This window comes from Argiope bruennichi, chromosome 2, assembly GCF_947563725.1.
Source record: "Argiope bruennichi chromosome 2, qqArgBrue1.1, whole genome shotgun sequence".
Classification (NCBI taxonomy): Eukaryota; Metazoa; Arthropoda; class Arachnida; order Araneae; family Araneidae; genus Argiope; species Argiope bruennichi.
The window spans coordinates 50432292-50451415 of NC_079152.1; the positions used below are offsets into that span (position 1 = coordinate 50432292).

Consider the following 19124-nt stretch of genomic DNA (forward strand, 5'->3'; position numbering starts at 1 on the left):
TATGTATTTAGCTTAAATCTTTTATCTCAAGAAATGCTTATAAAAAATTGAGATGGCAAATTTAAATATCGCCAATAACAAAAATGCAAATATTAATATATAGCCAGTTTTTAATTCTCATTCTATCGTTAATTTTTTTTCTTCTGATCAAAATTAATTCAATAACAAATTCCAATGCTAAAGTATTTAAAATGCATCATTTTATTTTTATCAGACTTTTTTTTTTTACAAGTTTTCCAATTTTGAACAAGGGTTTACCACCACATTTACATACGAATCGATGGCTTGTGAACTTAAAATGAATTTTTCCCCCACCAATACTTCAAATCTAAGAAACGGATCCAAACAAGTCGGAAATTATTGTTCAAATAAATAGAGAGAGAAAAGACCACCATAATTCAATTTGAGCGAGCACAATTTCGATTATTTTAAAACAGTAGCTAATTTCGAACATGACTCGAGTTTCCTGTAATGAATAGTTTGTCTTTCATTCTATTCAGTATTCCTCACCAGAAAATATTAAATTCCTGTATACATTAAATTTTTTTTATTGAAAAATTCGTCAAAATCTGAATTTTATCATTCAAAATCATTAAAACCTGATCGATCAATTAAATAAACATCTCCGTGTGTTTAAGAAGTTACCATTTTAAGAATTTAATTGTTCTAATAATGAAAACCGCAAGTTATGAATTCAAAATTGCAACTTGATGTGTAAAAGTTTAAAAGAATGATTAGTAAAATTTACAATTCTGTTATTTGTCTTCGTAAATGCTACAAAAACATTTTTAATAACGAAGGATTTTTTTTAAAAAATATTCTAAGGTAAAACTTTTTGACTTTCAGTTAGTATTTGGACTAAAATATGCATAACACATTTCTAGATATAACAGTATAGATATTATTTGTATGAACTTAAATTGCATTCACGATATCAAAGGTTATTTTCTTTAATCAATTATTATATCACTTACATAAACACATGCCTTATACAACGTAGGGCAAAAAGAAATCTTAATACGTAACGATGTATCCAAAAACTATGAAATATCTTTAAACAGCTTGAAATATCATAAGAAATGCAAAAAGAAATTGATTAAAACTTAATGCCGTTTCATAAATGAAGCGCTTTCAAAGCCTATCAATTGAATAACAATTATACTTTTTATAGCTTCGAAATATTTACAATTTTTAACGTAATTTTTCTCTACAAATTATAACAATATAGTTGTACCCAAAATATTGACAAAACGAAATAAATAATCGCCAAAAAATGAAATTTATCCAGTTTCATCATTATTCAATTTAATAAATTGTGGTGTTAATATTTTCTTTTACGATGGTTGTTTTAAATTAAACTTCGTAAAATTAGTTAATCAAAATACGATACAAAATCTTACGGAAATTAGTTAAATGCAAAACTCACCTTCACCAGGCCTGGCCATGTTGCTTATAAATCCCTGAACCGATAATAATGACAGTCAACCACCTGCACAGCAGTTGTCACGATACTCCAAGAATGTTTTGAAGTCCCCGAATATAGGAAACTTTGGTGGTTCGAACAAAAGTGGACTTCAGAACAAGCGATGCACAGTGCATGTTTCGATAAATTCTGCCGGAATTGCGAAGATAACAAGACGCATGCAACTTCTACTGTCTTCAAAACCTGACTGCTGCTGTCCTATGAAGACTCTTCGACTATCTTACAACCAGTGGACTGACTTGTTTGTGCTGTGTGTCTGTGTGTGAAATTGAAAACCGCGGTGATACGGGCGGCTCTTCGGGTGAAAGCAGGGTTGCCAATAACCGGTAGGGAAAATGAAACAAACACTGCCAAGCCGTCGCCAACTAATAGATTCATCAAAAAAAAAATTTGATATCCGTTGCCATATGTAAATTGTGGAATTTATTACAGTTCGCGTGATTTGATTCCGTTAGCGTATCTGTTTGATTTTTTCTTGGTGTTTTGAAATAAATAATATTTGATCGATATAGAATGAATAAATTAAAATTACTTCAAAACAATTTTTTGCATAAAAATTTTAAGAAGATAAATTATAATTAATAATCTATCGCAATAATTAGCTCTAGTTTGATGAAAAAATGTAAATATCTAGTAATTTTTTCGGTAGCAAAAGGTTAGGAAAATATTTTTAAAAAAATATTTGGAAAGTATTTGGTAATTTGAAGTCAGATAGCAATGTAAATAAAAAAAGAAGAAAAAACCGATGTTTTTCCATCACATAATAACCATATAAAAATATTGAAACAGTGTAAAATTTTGTCCAATAAATTGCGAGAAATTGTAGACTTAGGCTACATAAAATTCAGGTCAGCCATCAGAAAAAATAGATTTAAAATAAGTTTCAGATATTATAATTTTATTTAACTGCATCTTTACCTGATTCAGACCATACAATGCGAAAATGTTTTCCTAAGTTCATTATAGAAATCTTCCCTACTGAATTTAGTTTAAAATTTTCCTTTTCTTTTACAACAACATAACTGTAATCCATCATTGCCTTGCAAATATGATTAAAAAATAATCTCTGTATTTATAATAAATTTGATGAAGAGAAATTTTTTAAACAATCTTTTATTAAAGTATTGAAAAAAAATCAATATTTTCCTTCATTATTATTTTATTGCAATATTGTTATTAATTTGTTTCTCAAATTCATAACCTAATCCCACGCCATGCATGGGATAAAATTTAATTACATTGACACATTTATTGATAAAAAAAAATGCATTGCCACGGAGAACACTCAAATGCTTGGAAATCTTTCATTTGCGATTGACTATCCTTGTGGCTTTTCCCCATGCACTCATTTTTATTTTGACGAGGTTACAGTTACATTATATTTCTCTTAAAGTTACATTTCTCTTAGTATACATAGAAAGTATTATCATCGTCAAAAAATAATTAAGGAATTTTTTTGATAATTAATAAATCACCACGTTTTAGATTTTTCTGTATTTAAGAAACACATTATTTGGAAAATGTTCTGTCTGTGAACATAATACAAAAACGTTTTTTAGTTGGAAGTTTGAAATTTCATAATATTTTTATGAGAAATTTGTAGATTTTTATGGAAGTTTGAGAAAAATCCATTCATCGGAAGTCTGTCTGTTCGGATCTTTGAATATAACTACAAAACAAAGAGAGCTAGATGGATAAAATTCGGCACACAAATTTGAAATTCCAAATGTGTATAAATATGGAATTTTGAGACAAATTCAACTAGGGATTGAACAAATATTTATTTTCTATATTTTGCAATTATATTTACAAACTAAATTTGTTAGAAAAATGCTTTTCTCTTAAATAGTTATAAACGTTTTTATTTTCTTGTATATGTAGTATAAAGAAAGTATTGCAATCGTAAAATAAATAAATAAATTAATTAATTAAAAAAATGAACTCGAGATTTTTGCGAATCTTTACGTTTCAGACCTTTATGAGTTCAAAAAACACAATTTGGAAAATGTCCGTCTGTCTGACAAGATAATTTAAAAACCCTTTGAGCTAGACGGATGAAATTTGGTATATGATCTATAGAATCTTTAGATATCTTCTAAATTTTGAGCAAAATCTTTTCATAGGAAATCTACCTGCCCAATTATTTGAATATAACCGTTAACATGATAACTGTAAAACGACTATAACTTGGTATATAAAATTAGCTGGGCTCAATTAATGCCTATAATCTAGACAAATCCAACAAGAGGATGATTGTCTGTCGGTCTGTATTTTTAGAAACATGTAAACGCGATAACTCAAAAAACGGAATTATTTAAATACAACAAATTTGTGACTACAAGTGCATTTTTGTATAAGTCGGATGGGAAAAACGCATCTAAAGCTCAATTTCGATTTTCAGATGCTATTAATCGCACTCCAAAGATTAATCGCCAAATAACTCGCCAAGGATGATTCGATAGATTGAGTAAAAATGCTAAATTCATTCAAAGGTTAATAATTAGTAGCTGTTGCAAGCCAATGCAATGCGAAGCGTTTTCAGGATAACACCTTTCTTGAGAATATGCGAGAAAGTTTTGTGACGACAACTCCCTCTGATTATTGTTATTATTGATTTCATGTTTGTTAGGATAAAATTTTATACTTTTTTTATTCCCTTTCTGTCGTGCTAGAGTTTGAAATGCTCTCTTTGACAACGCACTGTTTTATTACTTTCAAAGCCTTATTATCAATCAAAAAATTGTTCCAATCATGTAATGATTTCATCTGAGTAGCATCAAGTAGTAGTAAATTTGAAATAATAATAAGAATAATAAAACAATTTCAGGATTTCATAATATTTATAAAATGAATTATGAATTAAAGACAGAATTAGAATTTTTTTTAAATTTTATTTTAGCATACTGATAATAATTTGTTTAAAAATTTTTTATTACTTAAATATTTTAAAGAAACTAAAAAAAAAAAAAAATGTGAAAATTGTTTTTTTGGAATATAAATTCCTACATGCAGTTGCATCTCACTGTTTAAGAAACTTAACTTCAATAGGGGAAATGAAATACTTTTCCTGTTAGTAAAGGAAAAGAACGCAGAAGAAAAATGTTTCTTTTACAATCAAAAAATCGCCAAACAAAGTCGATACTCAACCAATTATGCCAACCTCAAACATAAACACGCCAAAGCGATGACCGCATGTTTTTCCCCTTGCTGCCATGCCGGTAATTCGAGAAGTGAAGCCACGGTAAAATCATCGTGAGGTGTGTTGTGTCTTCTTATTACTACCCAAGTTCCCCTTCCTGTAAGGTCTGCAGGCCATGTCGAAGGTCATTACGCTGACGCCCCCTTTCTGGCGCCAAAGATTGTTTTCAGCAAGAATTTGCTCTTCATTACAAAGGATTCCTAAACAAAGAATTATTTTATTTTTGTTTCATAAAGGAAAGAAAAATAAGGTACCGGGAGCGAATTCAAAATGATAAATTGTTTTAAAAGCACAATTCTATAATTAAATTCTTAGCTAGGAAAAATTGTTAGGTGAATTATTTAATAGGTTGATTTAACTAATAAATTAAGAATATTCGATTCGAGCGATAAAAATATTTAGTTCTAAATTTAACTTATTCTTTCATGGAAGAATGCGGTCCAAACGCGGTTATTTTCCTTTTAAAGGAAAATAAATAAAACTTTTATCATGCATTTTATTATTTTTATTATTTAAAAATCAAATTAGTATAAATTAATACAATAAATGATGGACAGTTAACGTCCTTGTAATTGAGTAGTTCGTCAAATAATTTCGTTGTTAGAAAAAGCCCCTGGTTGAGACGTTCGTGGCGCGAAGGTCGTGAATTCGATATACGATTCCAAGGAAATTCCAACGTATATATAGCACATGTTTGTGGATATTTCTCACCAAACTTCACCAACCTGTATGATGTTGAAGTTTGGAGAGTTCAGATGTCGTCAACGGCATCTGAATAAGATTGAAGATAATGCATTTTGTTCCAAAATAGCCCTTTTGTAACTTCAGAATAATAATTAGATATAATTAAACTATTGTAATCCAACTAAAACAAAAGCTAGATATTTGTTAAAATTGTTTAGTATTTGCGGATTCTGTACTATGTTCTAGTGAAGAGCAGCTTATATGAGCTTGATGCATTTAAAATCTGCCTTCTTTCTAGATTTCGAAGGGAAGCTTCAGGCTTAGCTTTCGTTTCCATTATGTGAACATGTCTAATTGAACCCCCTCATATTATGGTGGGATATTTTTGACAGTGTTGTTAATCATTTGAGCAGGGCTCTAAAATTAGAAGTACCGCTTCCAAAAGCTGTTGTATTCTGAGACTCTGTCACGTGAGAGGTTCTAGATTTTGAACCCGGAGGCTGTGAATTCGATACTCAATTCAGTTAAATATCTACTGTGGATGCGGACTGGAAACACGTTAAATATGAAGGCTGGAATCAATCTCATTTTGTTGGTGTGGTGTGAAAATTTGGTGAAGAATTTGCTGATTGAGGTATCACCAGAAACGTCTAGCCACAGTTCAAATTACAAGTTCTGTCTTAAAGTGGCTTTGTGTTGTTTTAAAAATAATATGTTATTCTAACAAAAATAGCTCCCCTAAAATTTAAGTGATTTTGCCTGATGTTCATGTGCAACATATTGCCTTATGATGCACTTATCCTTCCCTCGGGTGATGCCTCAAAAATGAAGATGAGTAACTTTCGGCATGGTGACTGTTCCATGCTGGATACAGAAATGATGTGGGATTGGTTACCCCTACCAATGACGGAACATGCCACTTACAGGAAGATTGTACCATGTCGCAAGGTAGTCAGATTTATCCGAATGCCTTGGAGCAGGGAAGAGTAGTTTTTCGTGGATACCATATACCAGGAGCGGAAATCGAAATTAAAGACAAATGATCTAAATATTAATATTTTTTAATAATCTGATTCTATCTTTTCCTAGACATATAATTGAAGTATGGAAAATGTTATATATGAAAAAAACTAGAAAAACAGAAATAAAATAAATATGATTTAGAATTCTAGGTACCTTTTATTTAAAATCTGATATAACTTTATTCATTTATTGTTATTGACCAACTCCATTATTATTAAATATTTATATGCCAGGCATACATAAATTATATCGCATTTTATATTACGATTCGTTTCATTACGAGACGATTCTTCGCTTATAATGAGATTCGATATCTTCGTAATATTTAATTAATACTCGCTCGCTTTGTCCATATCCGTTTGATGATTTAAAATAGCATTTTACATTTACAAATCCTTTGCAATGCATAATTTATGTCCGAGAATTGAATATTCCTAAGACACATATAATTTATTCCATTAATAATTTGATAAATTCAATTCACTTTAATAATTTACTAGTATGAAACGATATATTTCAATAAACAAAGTTTAATAGAATATTTCCACCTTCTACCAGCCTTGTTAATGTATTTGGGATTTATCGTAATATCACTTGATACTCGTCTCGATTTTGCAATAAGGTAGGGGTCTCCTCGAGGAAGTTCTATCCCGGGAAATAGTCGCAAATCGTGCATATATTTTTTAATATTAGTTTCATTTAAACAGGCTGTAAAAAGTATATAGAAAACACAAAAATTCAATATGTGTAGATGAAATTATTGAATATATACTGAGAAATACATAATCTAATGTGAGTTCTGCAAACAAGAATGTAATCTGAAATTGAGTTCCATTTTTAAATTCATTTTTTGTAATATAGGACATATAGACATATATTTAAACAATCATATAGCAGACATATAATCATAGAGAAGTTTTCTTTTGCTCATATACTCACAAACGATACTGTGCGCTAAGATAAATGCCGTTTACACAAATCAACAGGTTGTGTGAAATGAATGTGGATGAAATTTGGTACACGTGCTCTTTAAACAAGAAGGTCATGATCAACTTTATAAAGAAAAAAAGTTAATTGAAATAGCGAGTTCGCAAATTGTACAGACTAAGTCTATGGCAAAGGATACCGACGTGCTCTAATTTGTTTAAGCCTTGGCATCTTTTTGGTAATGTTTTGCCAAAAAGATGCCAAGATGCTGTATATGTTTTGCCAAAAAGATGCCATACCGAAATATATTTTTATAAAAATAAATAACATTTGTGAATTCATCCCCCCCCTAATTTTTACTGTTTACATGTAATATTAATCTGGAACACATATACAGCAGAAAAGATCAAATCCTGAAACCTAAATTCAGGAAATATAAAAATTACAATTTATTAAAAATATTTTTTTGTGTGTGTTTCTTCTTAATATTATTTTGATATAACTAAAAAAATTAGCTACGAAATCACATATTCCGTTAAGGCTTACATATTTATACGTTTTGGGCATTAAGTATTCATCTCCCCATATGTAGTTGATGGAAAAGTAACAAACGTTCATCAACAAGTTTCAATGACTGCATAAATTATCTAATCAAGGCACGAAAATCATAGAAAAATAAGAATTATTTCATTGCTGCATCATATGTTGAGTAATTGCTTTCATTTAGTTTTTATACTTCTGTGCATAAACAACATTAGTTACTTGTATTACTAGTATTATTAGTAATATTTATTATTATTTATTAGTATTAATAGTAATATTTAGAGAAAATAATTATATTAATAAAAATTAGATCGTGTGGATATTCAATAGTATCTTTCTATCTTTCACAAAACTAATGAAAGGTGCCAGCTTTGAGCCAAATAAGCGAAAACTACACTATTATGAGTGCAAAACATTGCCTAAAAGATGCCAAGGCTTAAACCAATCAGAGCACGTCGGTATCCTTAACCATAGACTTAGTCTGTACAATTTGCGAACTCGCATTGAAATATGATCGTTAGTCGAAAAGTTAATCGATGAATTAACATTCAATATTTTTCTAAATATTGTACAATATTGTGCAGCAATTGAGTAGTTTCCTCCTTCTAGATGTATATTGCCCTGTCCCTTTTTAATTTTAATTATCCATTTTGTTGTGGTAAAAAAAAACTGCTCGGAATCAGAAGTTTTATGCGATTGTATTTAAAACATCACTGCAACGTTTTGGAAATTGGTGCCTAAATTTAAGAGGGGAAAAAATCAAACACCAAATTGGTGTAAGTCATTTCAATCACTATCAATTCACTATCAATAGACTCCACTATTATTTTTGTGCAATTGTTTGAAAATAAAAATGTTACAATTATTCTAAAGCATTTTGGGATAAAACAGCGTCTAAAAACATTCATTTTAAGAACAGAAAAAGATCTAATAGGATTGATTTTAAAAAAGATGGCACAAATTATTCTAAAATGACTAAAAAGATAGAAAAATAGCATGACTGATGATCGAGTTAAAAATGATCGCATTCTTAGATAACTGCTGAATATTTCAAAATGTGATAAGAAATTCTGCATCTGTCTTTGTTTCCCAGGCAATTTTAGATTTATTTCACTCCATTTTCTTTTATGCCCCTAATGCATACTTATTACAATTTCATTAATTATGATTCATCTTCGTTCCCTTACATTTTATCTCCCTTTTTCCAAAGAAAGCTATTTAAGTTTCCACTCCAAATTGTGCACAAAAAGCAATGACGTCAGACTCGCTGCTTTTAGCGCACTTAATCAATATTTAAAAGGGAAACGGAAGCGAAATAAAATTATGGGAGCGCGCGAAAAGGAACTACCAATTAAAGGTCAGTCAAGGAAAAAAAATCATAAAAAACGTAACGTTCCACTTCTTATGCTCTCGAAAAACGGTTATAAAATTTATTTTATAGAATATCTGTTAGACGGAAAGAGTTTTCACATTTCGGAAAGCATGTTGCATCATTTAATTACAAACGCATATATTTGCGTTTCCAATAAAGGGAAATAGAATGAAATATATGATTCGTGCAGGCCTTTATTTAGAATTTCTGGTTTTCATTTTTGATGAAATTTTTAATATCATATTGGCAATACATAATTAGATTTGGTTTTTGTATATAAAGATAAATTCCCCCCATTTTTTTTATCGTACCGTGAATTTGAACGTAAGTTTGATGACTGAAGAAATTTTAATGAAATTTCAGACTTTATTCATTATTTTTCTCAAAAGAAATTAACATACATTTATACAAAAAAAAAAAAATCCAACCAGGTCACGCAGTAGAACGAAAATTGGAAGGGATTTGGCGGTTAATTTATGCAGGAAAATTATTTTTATAACTTTCCAAATAGAAGTTCTGTTTTTTTATAATGCCTATGTTGTACATATAAGAGAAAAATAATCACTTTACAATAGGAACTAATTAATGCATAGTCACAATAAGCATCGTGCCATATACTTCTACAAGCAGTACTTCTTTGCTTTTTTTATTCTGTTGCTTTAGAGTTCCAACGGACTTTTTGAAATCAATAACTGCATATGTTTAATCTCCAATTCATTTCATATTTCATCTTATTTTTAACTTTTATTTATTTTTTTCTCTGTTAAGTTTCATGTATGGTTATTAGTATAAATTTATTCAATGATTTCTTTTCATTTGATAGTTATTTTTGCGTTTTGAGTCTCAATTTTGCCCTTTTTATTGTTAATAATATTCCTTTCTTTCTTTTTTTTTTGTATGTGTATGCATCAGGCCTACGTATTTAAGGTTGGCCATCCTCCAGACCAAAAAAAGTAACAAATTACGTTAATGATATTTGGTTCACAATTTTAGCATCTAAAATGTAGATATTTATCAAATTTTGAACTCAAAGCTATCAGCCTATGCATTCTCCTGAATGTAAAGGCAAAAATTTAAAAAAAAAACACAATTACTTAAATAAATGAAATTTTGTTTGTGTGTGTAGAGTATTTAGCCAGAATTAAAAGAAAAAACAAACCAGCGGAAGGGGTCTTCCAGCATTTTTTTTCGTATATTTTCCAATAAATATACTTGTGAATTATTAAACTGATTATGTAGGCAAATAATATTTAAGAAAGATTCTGTTAGGACACAATTTTTTGGCAATTAATTATTCGGACGCGGTTAGTACAAAAGCACCAGAACATTAAATGTGTATTTTGAAAGCATTTTTTTTTTTTTTTACAGACTGACTAAAACGAAAATTTGATTAGAATTGTAACTTTAATCACAAAACACGTACTAAATTATATATATTTCAGTCATTGCATTTTTGAATTACTGTGTTTGCATGCTTGTGAAAGTTCAGGCAGACACACCACTCTGTTGAAGGATTTGGTTTCAAATTCATCGGGCTTGTAAAAAAGCAGACATAATTTCGAAAATGTATTTTTCGCATTCATGGTGATTCTTCAAATTCTAGAATTCGTTTTTTTTTTTCATTCCCCCCCCATGTACTTTTATACACGAGAAAATAAAAAATAAGCGAAGCAAAAATTAATGATAGCGACGATAAAAGAAATAACTCATCACCCGTTATTATAGGAATTGTCATAGCTTTAATTTTGCATCTGTATAAAAATAATTCGTTTATTGTCACTTAAATTAACTGTATTCTTATAACTAAAAACTAAAAATGGAAGCTTTTAGAAAAATAACAAGCGATGAATATTACATTCATAATGAGAATTACACATGTACTCATGAAATAATTTAACAGACTTCGTATTATTCTTTATAAAGTTTTTTAATAACAAGAAATTATGGCGTGTACATGCATATAAAATTCAAGATATTACACTGGCACATACTAGAGAGAATATGCAAACTGTTTCTGATTTATTAATAAAATACGTGCGTGCATATCTTACTCCACACACGTCTTATAAAATGTTAAAGAAAAAAAAACTTTCACGCCTGATTTAAGAATTTAAAAAAAAGAAAACGAAAACAGAAAAGAGAAGATGTAATTTGTACACCTCTATGAAGAAAAACGAAGTCGCACAAGGTAGGAAGCTCCCGCCTTCTTCGCGTTTATGAATTCTTTATTAAAGTCTCCGTGACTCAATTTTTCTTTATTCTGGCAGTCTGCGCAGCTCCGCTTTATGCGCTAATCAAAATGCACGATACGCGTAATAAATGAAACGCATTACCCGAGCCCATAAAGCAGGCGGCGCACAATGGCGGGCCCGGAGAATAACTCGGAAGATGAGATATCTCTTTGTTAAGTTAAAGGATATTTATTCTTTCTCGTAGCTTCTTCTCAAATAGCCTGTGTCGGGAGAAATTACACCAAAATGTCAAGGTGAAAAAAAGGAGAGCGGGGCACGTATGAATCGATAGCCGAAACTATTTCATCAATACTGGATATTATATTCATGTCTGTGATGACATTATAAGTATGCCAAAACAGAGGTCGTATAAGTCCCACAATGAATATGTGGGTCATTAAATAATGCAATAGAAAATAGGAAATATCTGGTCACTAAATAGTGCAATTGAAACATTTTAATAAAATTTCATCTAATAAGCTTATTCAATGCGTGAGTCATTTTAAATTTTGATAGCTTTCTAAAAATTTAACTTTTGTTTTCTCGTATATTAAGTACACGGTAGTAATAGTAAACCGAAATCGCCACTAAAAATTGCAATAGAAACAATTTAATGAAAATTTATCTGACAAGTAAGTGTTTATTCAGTGCGTGAGAAATTTTAAATTTTTACAGATTTGTAAATATCTAGCCTTCACTCTCTCGTATACCAAATGCACGGAAATAATCGTGAACAGGAAGAAAAAAATAATAAAAATAAATAAATAAATAAAAAATAAAAAACGATTTGCTGAATTAAAGATTGTGATTAATTTCCATGATTTAAGTATAAGAAAAAAATTAATTCTATTTGTCTCTGTTTCTGTAATTTAAACAAGATAATTAAAAATGCTACGAACCATTTAAATAAAGTTTTCTATATGATATGTGCATGAAAACTGTAGATTTTCAGCAAATTTTAAATGAAATCCATCGGAGGCAATAAATTCATTCATTCATGCGTAAATGAAATAATTAAAAAGGATAAGCCAAATATCTGTTTACATTATTATTATATGTAATTATATTTTATCCATTACTAGCCGCCTTTGGCGACCAGCCGGTTCGCCAATCTTAATGTTCGTTAAAATTTTAATAATTAAATATTTTATGCAATTCCTACTTTAATAGCTTCTTCATCAAAATATTTTAAAACTTCAAATTTTGATAGTCATATAATTCTCTCATAATATTATAAACGCCTGCAGTCATAACGTAATATGTATCTCTCTAATTTTCTGTTAGTTCCCGTATAATTTATACTATAAATTAAAGTGGAAAGGATTAATCTGCAAGTAATATAATAATATTTTTTACTGAAACAAAGTATTTTTTTTGTAATATGATTACTGAAAACAGTCACTGAGCGTTTAAACTTTATGGGCACTAAAGAATATCTTTCCTAATTTATGTAATATTTCAAGAATTTGTCAACAAAATATTCTCAGATTCATTATAACCAGAACGATTAATTAACAATGTTTAATTTTAAATGCATCAAACACTAAGAAAATAAAACGAATGGTTTAAAATAATCGGTTGAAAACAGGTTAAAAAAAACTTTAAAAAAACGATGTACTTAAAACTATAAGCGTATACAAAAAATATATAACTAACATAAATACAATTTAATTACAAAAACATGCAACTAACCTAAAAATAATTTAAATCATCCGTTGATAATAGTTGTCATGTCAACAATCAGAACACAATGCGTGAATTTTCAACGTAGTTACGGTAACGCAAATGCGTGAGTTTTTCTACGCCAGTTGGGGTAAGGCTATGCAGATTAGAAATTTTTAATTTCCTTTATTCTGTTTTATTTTAATTCAAAAGTACTTCAGAATGAATCTGAAAGATCGATTAATTAACAATGTTTAATTTTAAATGCATCAAACATTAAGAAAATAAATAGAATTGTTTCAAATAATCAGCCGAAAAATCTTAAGCCTAGCCTCATGACTGTTGGGAAAAAAAACTGAAGCCGTATTCATTTGGCGGTGGGGAAAATGAAAAGATTTTTTGGCGGGAAAGTTAGTTTTTAATTGATAATTAAAATTCTAATTAAAAATTCAAAAAAAGGGCTATCCTATCTTTTAAGTTAGATCAAACTGCACACGGTGTGCAAATTTGATTAAAATCGGTTAAGTAGTTTAGGAGTCCATCGCGGACAAACAACGTGACACGTAATTTATATATATTAAGATTGTTATGAATACTAGCACACATTTTTGCATCAAAATTACAGATAAGTATTAAATTTAAGACCGATTGCATCCAAGGACAGACCGTGAATATTTAAACACAATATCTCAAAATCTCCAAGAAATAGATGAATTATATTTTGTATTTGGTTTTCATACTAAGAGTGGATTTAATACAAATTTGATCAAATGGACAAGGAATTATTCAAATATATCTTGCTTGATTCGCTTAACTATAGGATGAAGCTAAACTCCATATGAAAGATGTTAAAATGGCCATTTGCTATGCCTTTTGTCAAAACACATTATAGATACTTGCTTGAATTTTTTTTTTTATGTAAGGAAAGAGTTGATTTCTTATTGTAATGAATTGGGTTCTGAATAACTTTTTTCCCTTCAAAATATAAAAATTGAAAACACGGTGAAATGCTAATTTTTTCATACAGAAAAAAAAATCTAAAAAATATAATTTTTAACTTTTTGAAAAAAAGCTCATTTTGGTATTTAAGAAGCATAATGCATCACATGAAAATGTGCCTTTTTAGAGTGAATAATAATTTTCTGAAAAAACGTTGGTGCAGTTTGGCCAAGTTTGGCTCTGGCGCCGATAAAAGTTACAGCCAACCAATCTCAGAGAAAGTACTTCTCGCCAGAAAAATTCACATATTGAGTACAAAAAGCATTTTATTATAAAAATATTTACTCATCAGAACATTTCAATAGTAAAACCTAGATGCTCAACAATTTTTTAATGTCATGCATGATTCTTTCTATCTCTTTTAAATCTTTTTCATTCACTTACTTCCTTCGCTGTTCCTAAATGGAAGCCAAAAATTAATTTTAATTATCTTTCTTCACGAAAGTCTTTCATTGCACCGTTCGTATAATGTCCATGTTTTCTATGCTTAGTTTTCCCCGAAATTTCCTTTTTTTTACATTTCTTCGTTAAACCTTTATGTTTGTTTGATAAGGCATAATACGTACATAAAGAATAAAAAATTTGCATTTGAACAAATGTGTCCTTTGAAATTACATCTTTTTTTTATTATTTACCCTTTCTTTTATTACGTAGAAATTTCGTTAATAATTATGAAATCTATTGGAGTACTTCAGTCTTTTTAAAATTGCAAAGTATATTTGTATTTGATACTCAACGTATATCTTGCCATTCTTTGATAATGATTTAAAACAAATTTTTTTCACTTCTTATTATCGTAGATAATAAGAGAGTTGTTGGCAGAAAAAAAATGTAGAAAGTTTAAAGATGTAAAAATTAAAATATAATGATTTTTTTCTTTTCTTCTCTCTTCTCACGTCAATCCTATTGATTTGGCTTCTGTAGTACAATTTGGAACTGTTTCTCACTATATTAAAGTGGGGATTAAATGTCCTCCCATTTATATAAAGTGGAAATTTTGAGAGGGCGACTGCAATTCAGGTATTTTCCACGTTTTTGATCATGGCATATTATTACTAAGTCTGGGTATTATAAGGCATTATATTAACCCATTATAAGCCTGTGATGCTATTTGGCATCAGCAATGTACTTTATAATGTATTTCTGCCTTATTTTAAGGAGAAAAAAGTTGAATTTCTTATAACACTTCAATTGAGTTAGGGAATATAACAATTATTCAGTCGGCTTTGATAATTCTATCAAATACTTTAATTCAATTTTAATCTTTGTTAAACGTTCATTTACTGACACCTCCACTTTTGCTGATTATTAAATCAGTGAATTAAAATTAGAACAGTGATTTAAATTTTAAAGTGAGCTTTAATATTATGTTTCTGGCAAAATTACAAATATTTGTCTTTTGTTGCTATATATAGACCACATTAAGTATCAATCTCTGTAATGAATCACTAAGCATATTCGATAATCTGCATGCTGTTTGAAAACTCAAACTTCCGATTTCATCTAATCATTAATTAATATATCAACCAGTAAACAGACTTTATTGTCACTAAAGCATATAGAATCCATTTGAATAATCAGAAACCCTATACGCAAAATCTCTCATTATTCTTATTGAAAACGGATTTCAAAGCGGGTGGATCCCGAACGTTTGAGGACAATCAATCACGATTAATCCTTCCTAGCTCCTTGTTAGGAGGATGTCCAATGAAACAGGACATTAATCCAACAAATCAGTCAGTCGGACCATTTAATTGTTTGTAAGGTTCAAATGCGCTGAATTGTCTGACAAATAACCTATTCTAGAAGGACTCAACGTTTCAACAATTTTGAATACAATCTGCAGTATCAGTGTAGTCTGTTTCCAATAATTGTTTGATAGAAAATTTAACAAGGAATTTTATAATCTGCGAATGTTTTCTTCTAAGATACAAGTTAGTAGCAGATCTTTATCAAAATATTTCATACGAATTTAGTGATGTCAATTTATATTTATGCAAAACAAGTCGAGTACAATTTTGCTATTTTGTTGAAAAAAATTAGTGTTTGTGTTAAGTCTAAAGCAGACGAAGAATTATTCTTAAACTTCTCAATAAAAATGTAGTCAAATATTGACCAATTGTTTGGATATTACTGGAATGTACGATGAATCCTTTGTATTGGAAAGTAAAAAAATTCGTTTTCTTTTGCTTTTCTTTATTTCTTGTGTGTGTGAAACAGTAATTTTTTTACAATAATTGCATTACAGATAAATTACACACCTTAGTTAAAAATCGTTTACATATAGATGTAACATCTTAACATTTTCTTGTACAATGTTGTGCAAAAGAAATAATAAAATTACAAAATTTGAATCAATACCATTAAGTAACTTTTTTTTATATAATCCTTTTTAACTAACCAACTTACCGTGTTACATTCGGATTATGTCTCAAAAGATGATTAAGGACTCTTTTTAAAAAAGATCCCTTTGGAATTAAATCATGTGCACATCGCCTTATAGCAAAAGTTACTTAATTAAATCTTCTACAGCATTCTGATTAAAACAAAATTGCGACAACTGATACACTGAGCACGGCATTCTAATAACACATGTTACAAACACAGCCTATTGCTGAGAACATGCATTTGCTACTACTCACTATTTGAATCATTACCAAAAAAGAACTTTTTTTGCACAATCCTTTTTTACTAACAAACCTATTGCGTTACATTCAGATTATGTGACAAAACATGATTTATTAGAAACATTAAGAATTCTTTCTAAACAGATACCTTTGGAATTAAATAATGTATACATCGCCTTATGAAAATGTTACATAGTCAAATCGTCAACAGCATTCTGATTGATTCCAAAATTGCGGCAACCAACCTACAACACGGCATGCTAATAACACGATTATAAACAGAGCATATTGCTGAGCTGATGCATCTGCTATTACGCATGGCAACAATTTTATGTTCCGCAAAAACTTTCTTTCACACTATTTTGATTGTCAAAAACTACATTCCGCACAGCTGCGTTATAACACAGAAATTTATCTAATAGGAAGATTAAAGGCAAAAACTTTTTTATTGGATATTCATATTTCTAGAATGTGGAGAAAAGAAAATGGATGCCGGTTAAAAGCATTTATTAATTAAAACATTTCACAATCTGTATTAATACCATCATCATTATAAAATTCATAAAGGTATTCTGCTACATACCAGTATTTCGCTCAAGTCATTGTGCAGGCTATTAATCTAATTGCACGTCATGTGTCAATGACCTTGATAGCATTATCTCTTTAACGAATAGAAGTCATATCTTTTTAGCACGTGTAATAGATAAAGCTTATATTCTAATCTGGAGTGGCAACAACACCAATATAATGTCAAGAGAAGGAAAATTAATAGGTTTTAATATTCTCAATGGCTTCTCGGATATCAGATTAAACTGGATGCATTAATTTTATAAGGGTTTTGGGCGTATGATAATGGCGAAACAGATGGTACATTTATGTTGAAGGAAATTTGCTTTTTTTTTCCTTTTTAGATCAATTATAACTATCACACAGTGATAAATTTTAATAGGAAATTTATGTAATCTTTCTTTACAATAGATAAGCTTGATCGCCAGGCGTTGAGAACGATTTATTCTTACAAAATGAAATGGAATAAATACTTAATTCCAAGATTACTCAGGGCCCCGATGGTCTGTTGGTAAGATCTCGGCTTCGAAACTCGATTCTAACGAAAAACCATTATGTAAGTGGTTGCGGAGCACGTTAAATCTGTCTGATGCACCTTGGTGTGACGTGGAAGCTTGGACGGGGAGGTGCCAGCTCAGATAGCGTCCTTTGGTGTGACGTGGAAGCTTGGACGGGGAGGTGCCAGCTCAGATAGCGTCCTTTGGTGTGACGTGGAAGCTTGGACGGGAAGGTGCCAGCTCAGATAGCGTCCTTTGGTGTGACGTGGGAGCTTGGGCGGGGAGGTGCCAGCTCAGATAGCGTCCTCGTCATCTGACCACAGTTCAAAATTACGAGGTTCGTCCCAAAATAGTCTTAGTGTTGCTTTAAAAATGGGAGGTTAATATAACTGAACCAAGGTTACCGAGAAACAACAATTGGATTCTAGAATTTGGGCCTTAGATTATTTTTTTGACTTTTAAATATATACAAAAATTATTGAAAAAAAATTACAAAGTTATCTTTCAGAAAGATATTCGATGGACATTCATTCTAAGAATATCCGTTTTGTCTAATAGAAGAAAAATGGCTTGCTGTTGAAATATCATATTTCCCATAATTTCAACTCACGCTCACGTACTGCTGCAATTTAATTTTGTAATCTGGAACTCATTTTGACGGAAAATATGTGACACACACAGTATAAGACAATATGTAATTAGATGTTTGATGACATTCTTAATTACTTTTGAACGTGGCTACGATGTCTCGAACTTTTTTCTGTGAACAAAGTAAAAAAATGAGAACTTTTATTTTCTTTCTCCTCTGTCCATTATCTTCTAATTTTAGATATGATATTATATACATTTTCTTTTAATGCCATACATCCATATCAAAGTACACAGTACACATGTTTTCAACTCAAGAAGGATTGCAGTTATCTTGCATTATGTGTTAAAAAAACAACCACTATGTACTTTCAGATGATACATGTTTTTTAAGCAGTGGAATTCTGCTGATGGGGCAATTTCTACATATCGCGAGCATTAACTTATAAAGTTCGCCAGATTTCCTACAAGACACAGTTTTGAAGCCTTGCTGCTCATAAAACTTTATGAGTTCCAGCTGTGAAATTAGGAAAATTATGTAGATAGCGAAATTTAGTATTTACTCAGGTTATGTTCTTTCAGCATTCCTATAAAAGAGGTGCTGTTTTCTGGAATTTTCTCTACTTAATATAGAAAAAAATGAAGTTTTTCTTTTTCTTATGAGAGCTGAAAGTAAGACTTTCCAAAAAAAATCATAACTGACAAAATATTTTTCTCCCATT

At 29.9% G+C, this 19124-nt stretch overlaps 1 protein-coding gene across 2 annotated transcripts in view; it reads right to left on the bottom strand.

The window, feature by feature from the left end:
- Positions 1-19124, bottom strand: part of LOC129957312 (uncharacterized) — a 218818-nt gene that overhangs the window by 71346 nt on the left and 128348 nt on the right. Inside the window, exon 1 of one of the 2 annotated variants that reach the window (XM_056069583.1) lies at positions 1427-1747. The exons of the other annotated variant lie outside the window; for it this stretch is intronic. Within the exon in view, the coding sequence (XP_055925558.1) occupies positions 1427-1445 (19 nt within the window). The 5' untranslated portion in view covers positions 1446-1747. Of the gene's footprint in view, positions 1-1426; positions 1748-19124 lie in introns of those variants that run through there. 2 annotated transcript variants of the gene reach the window in all.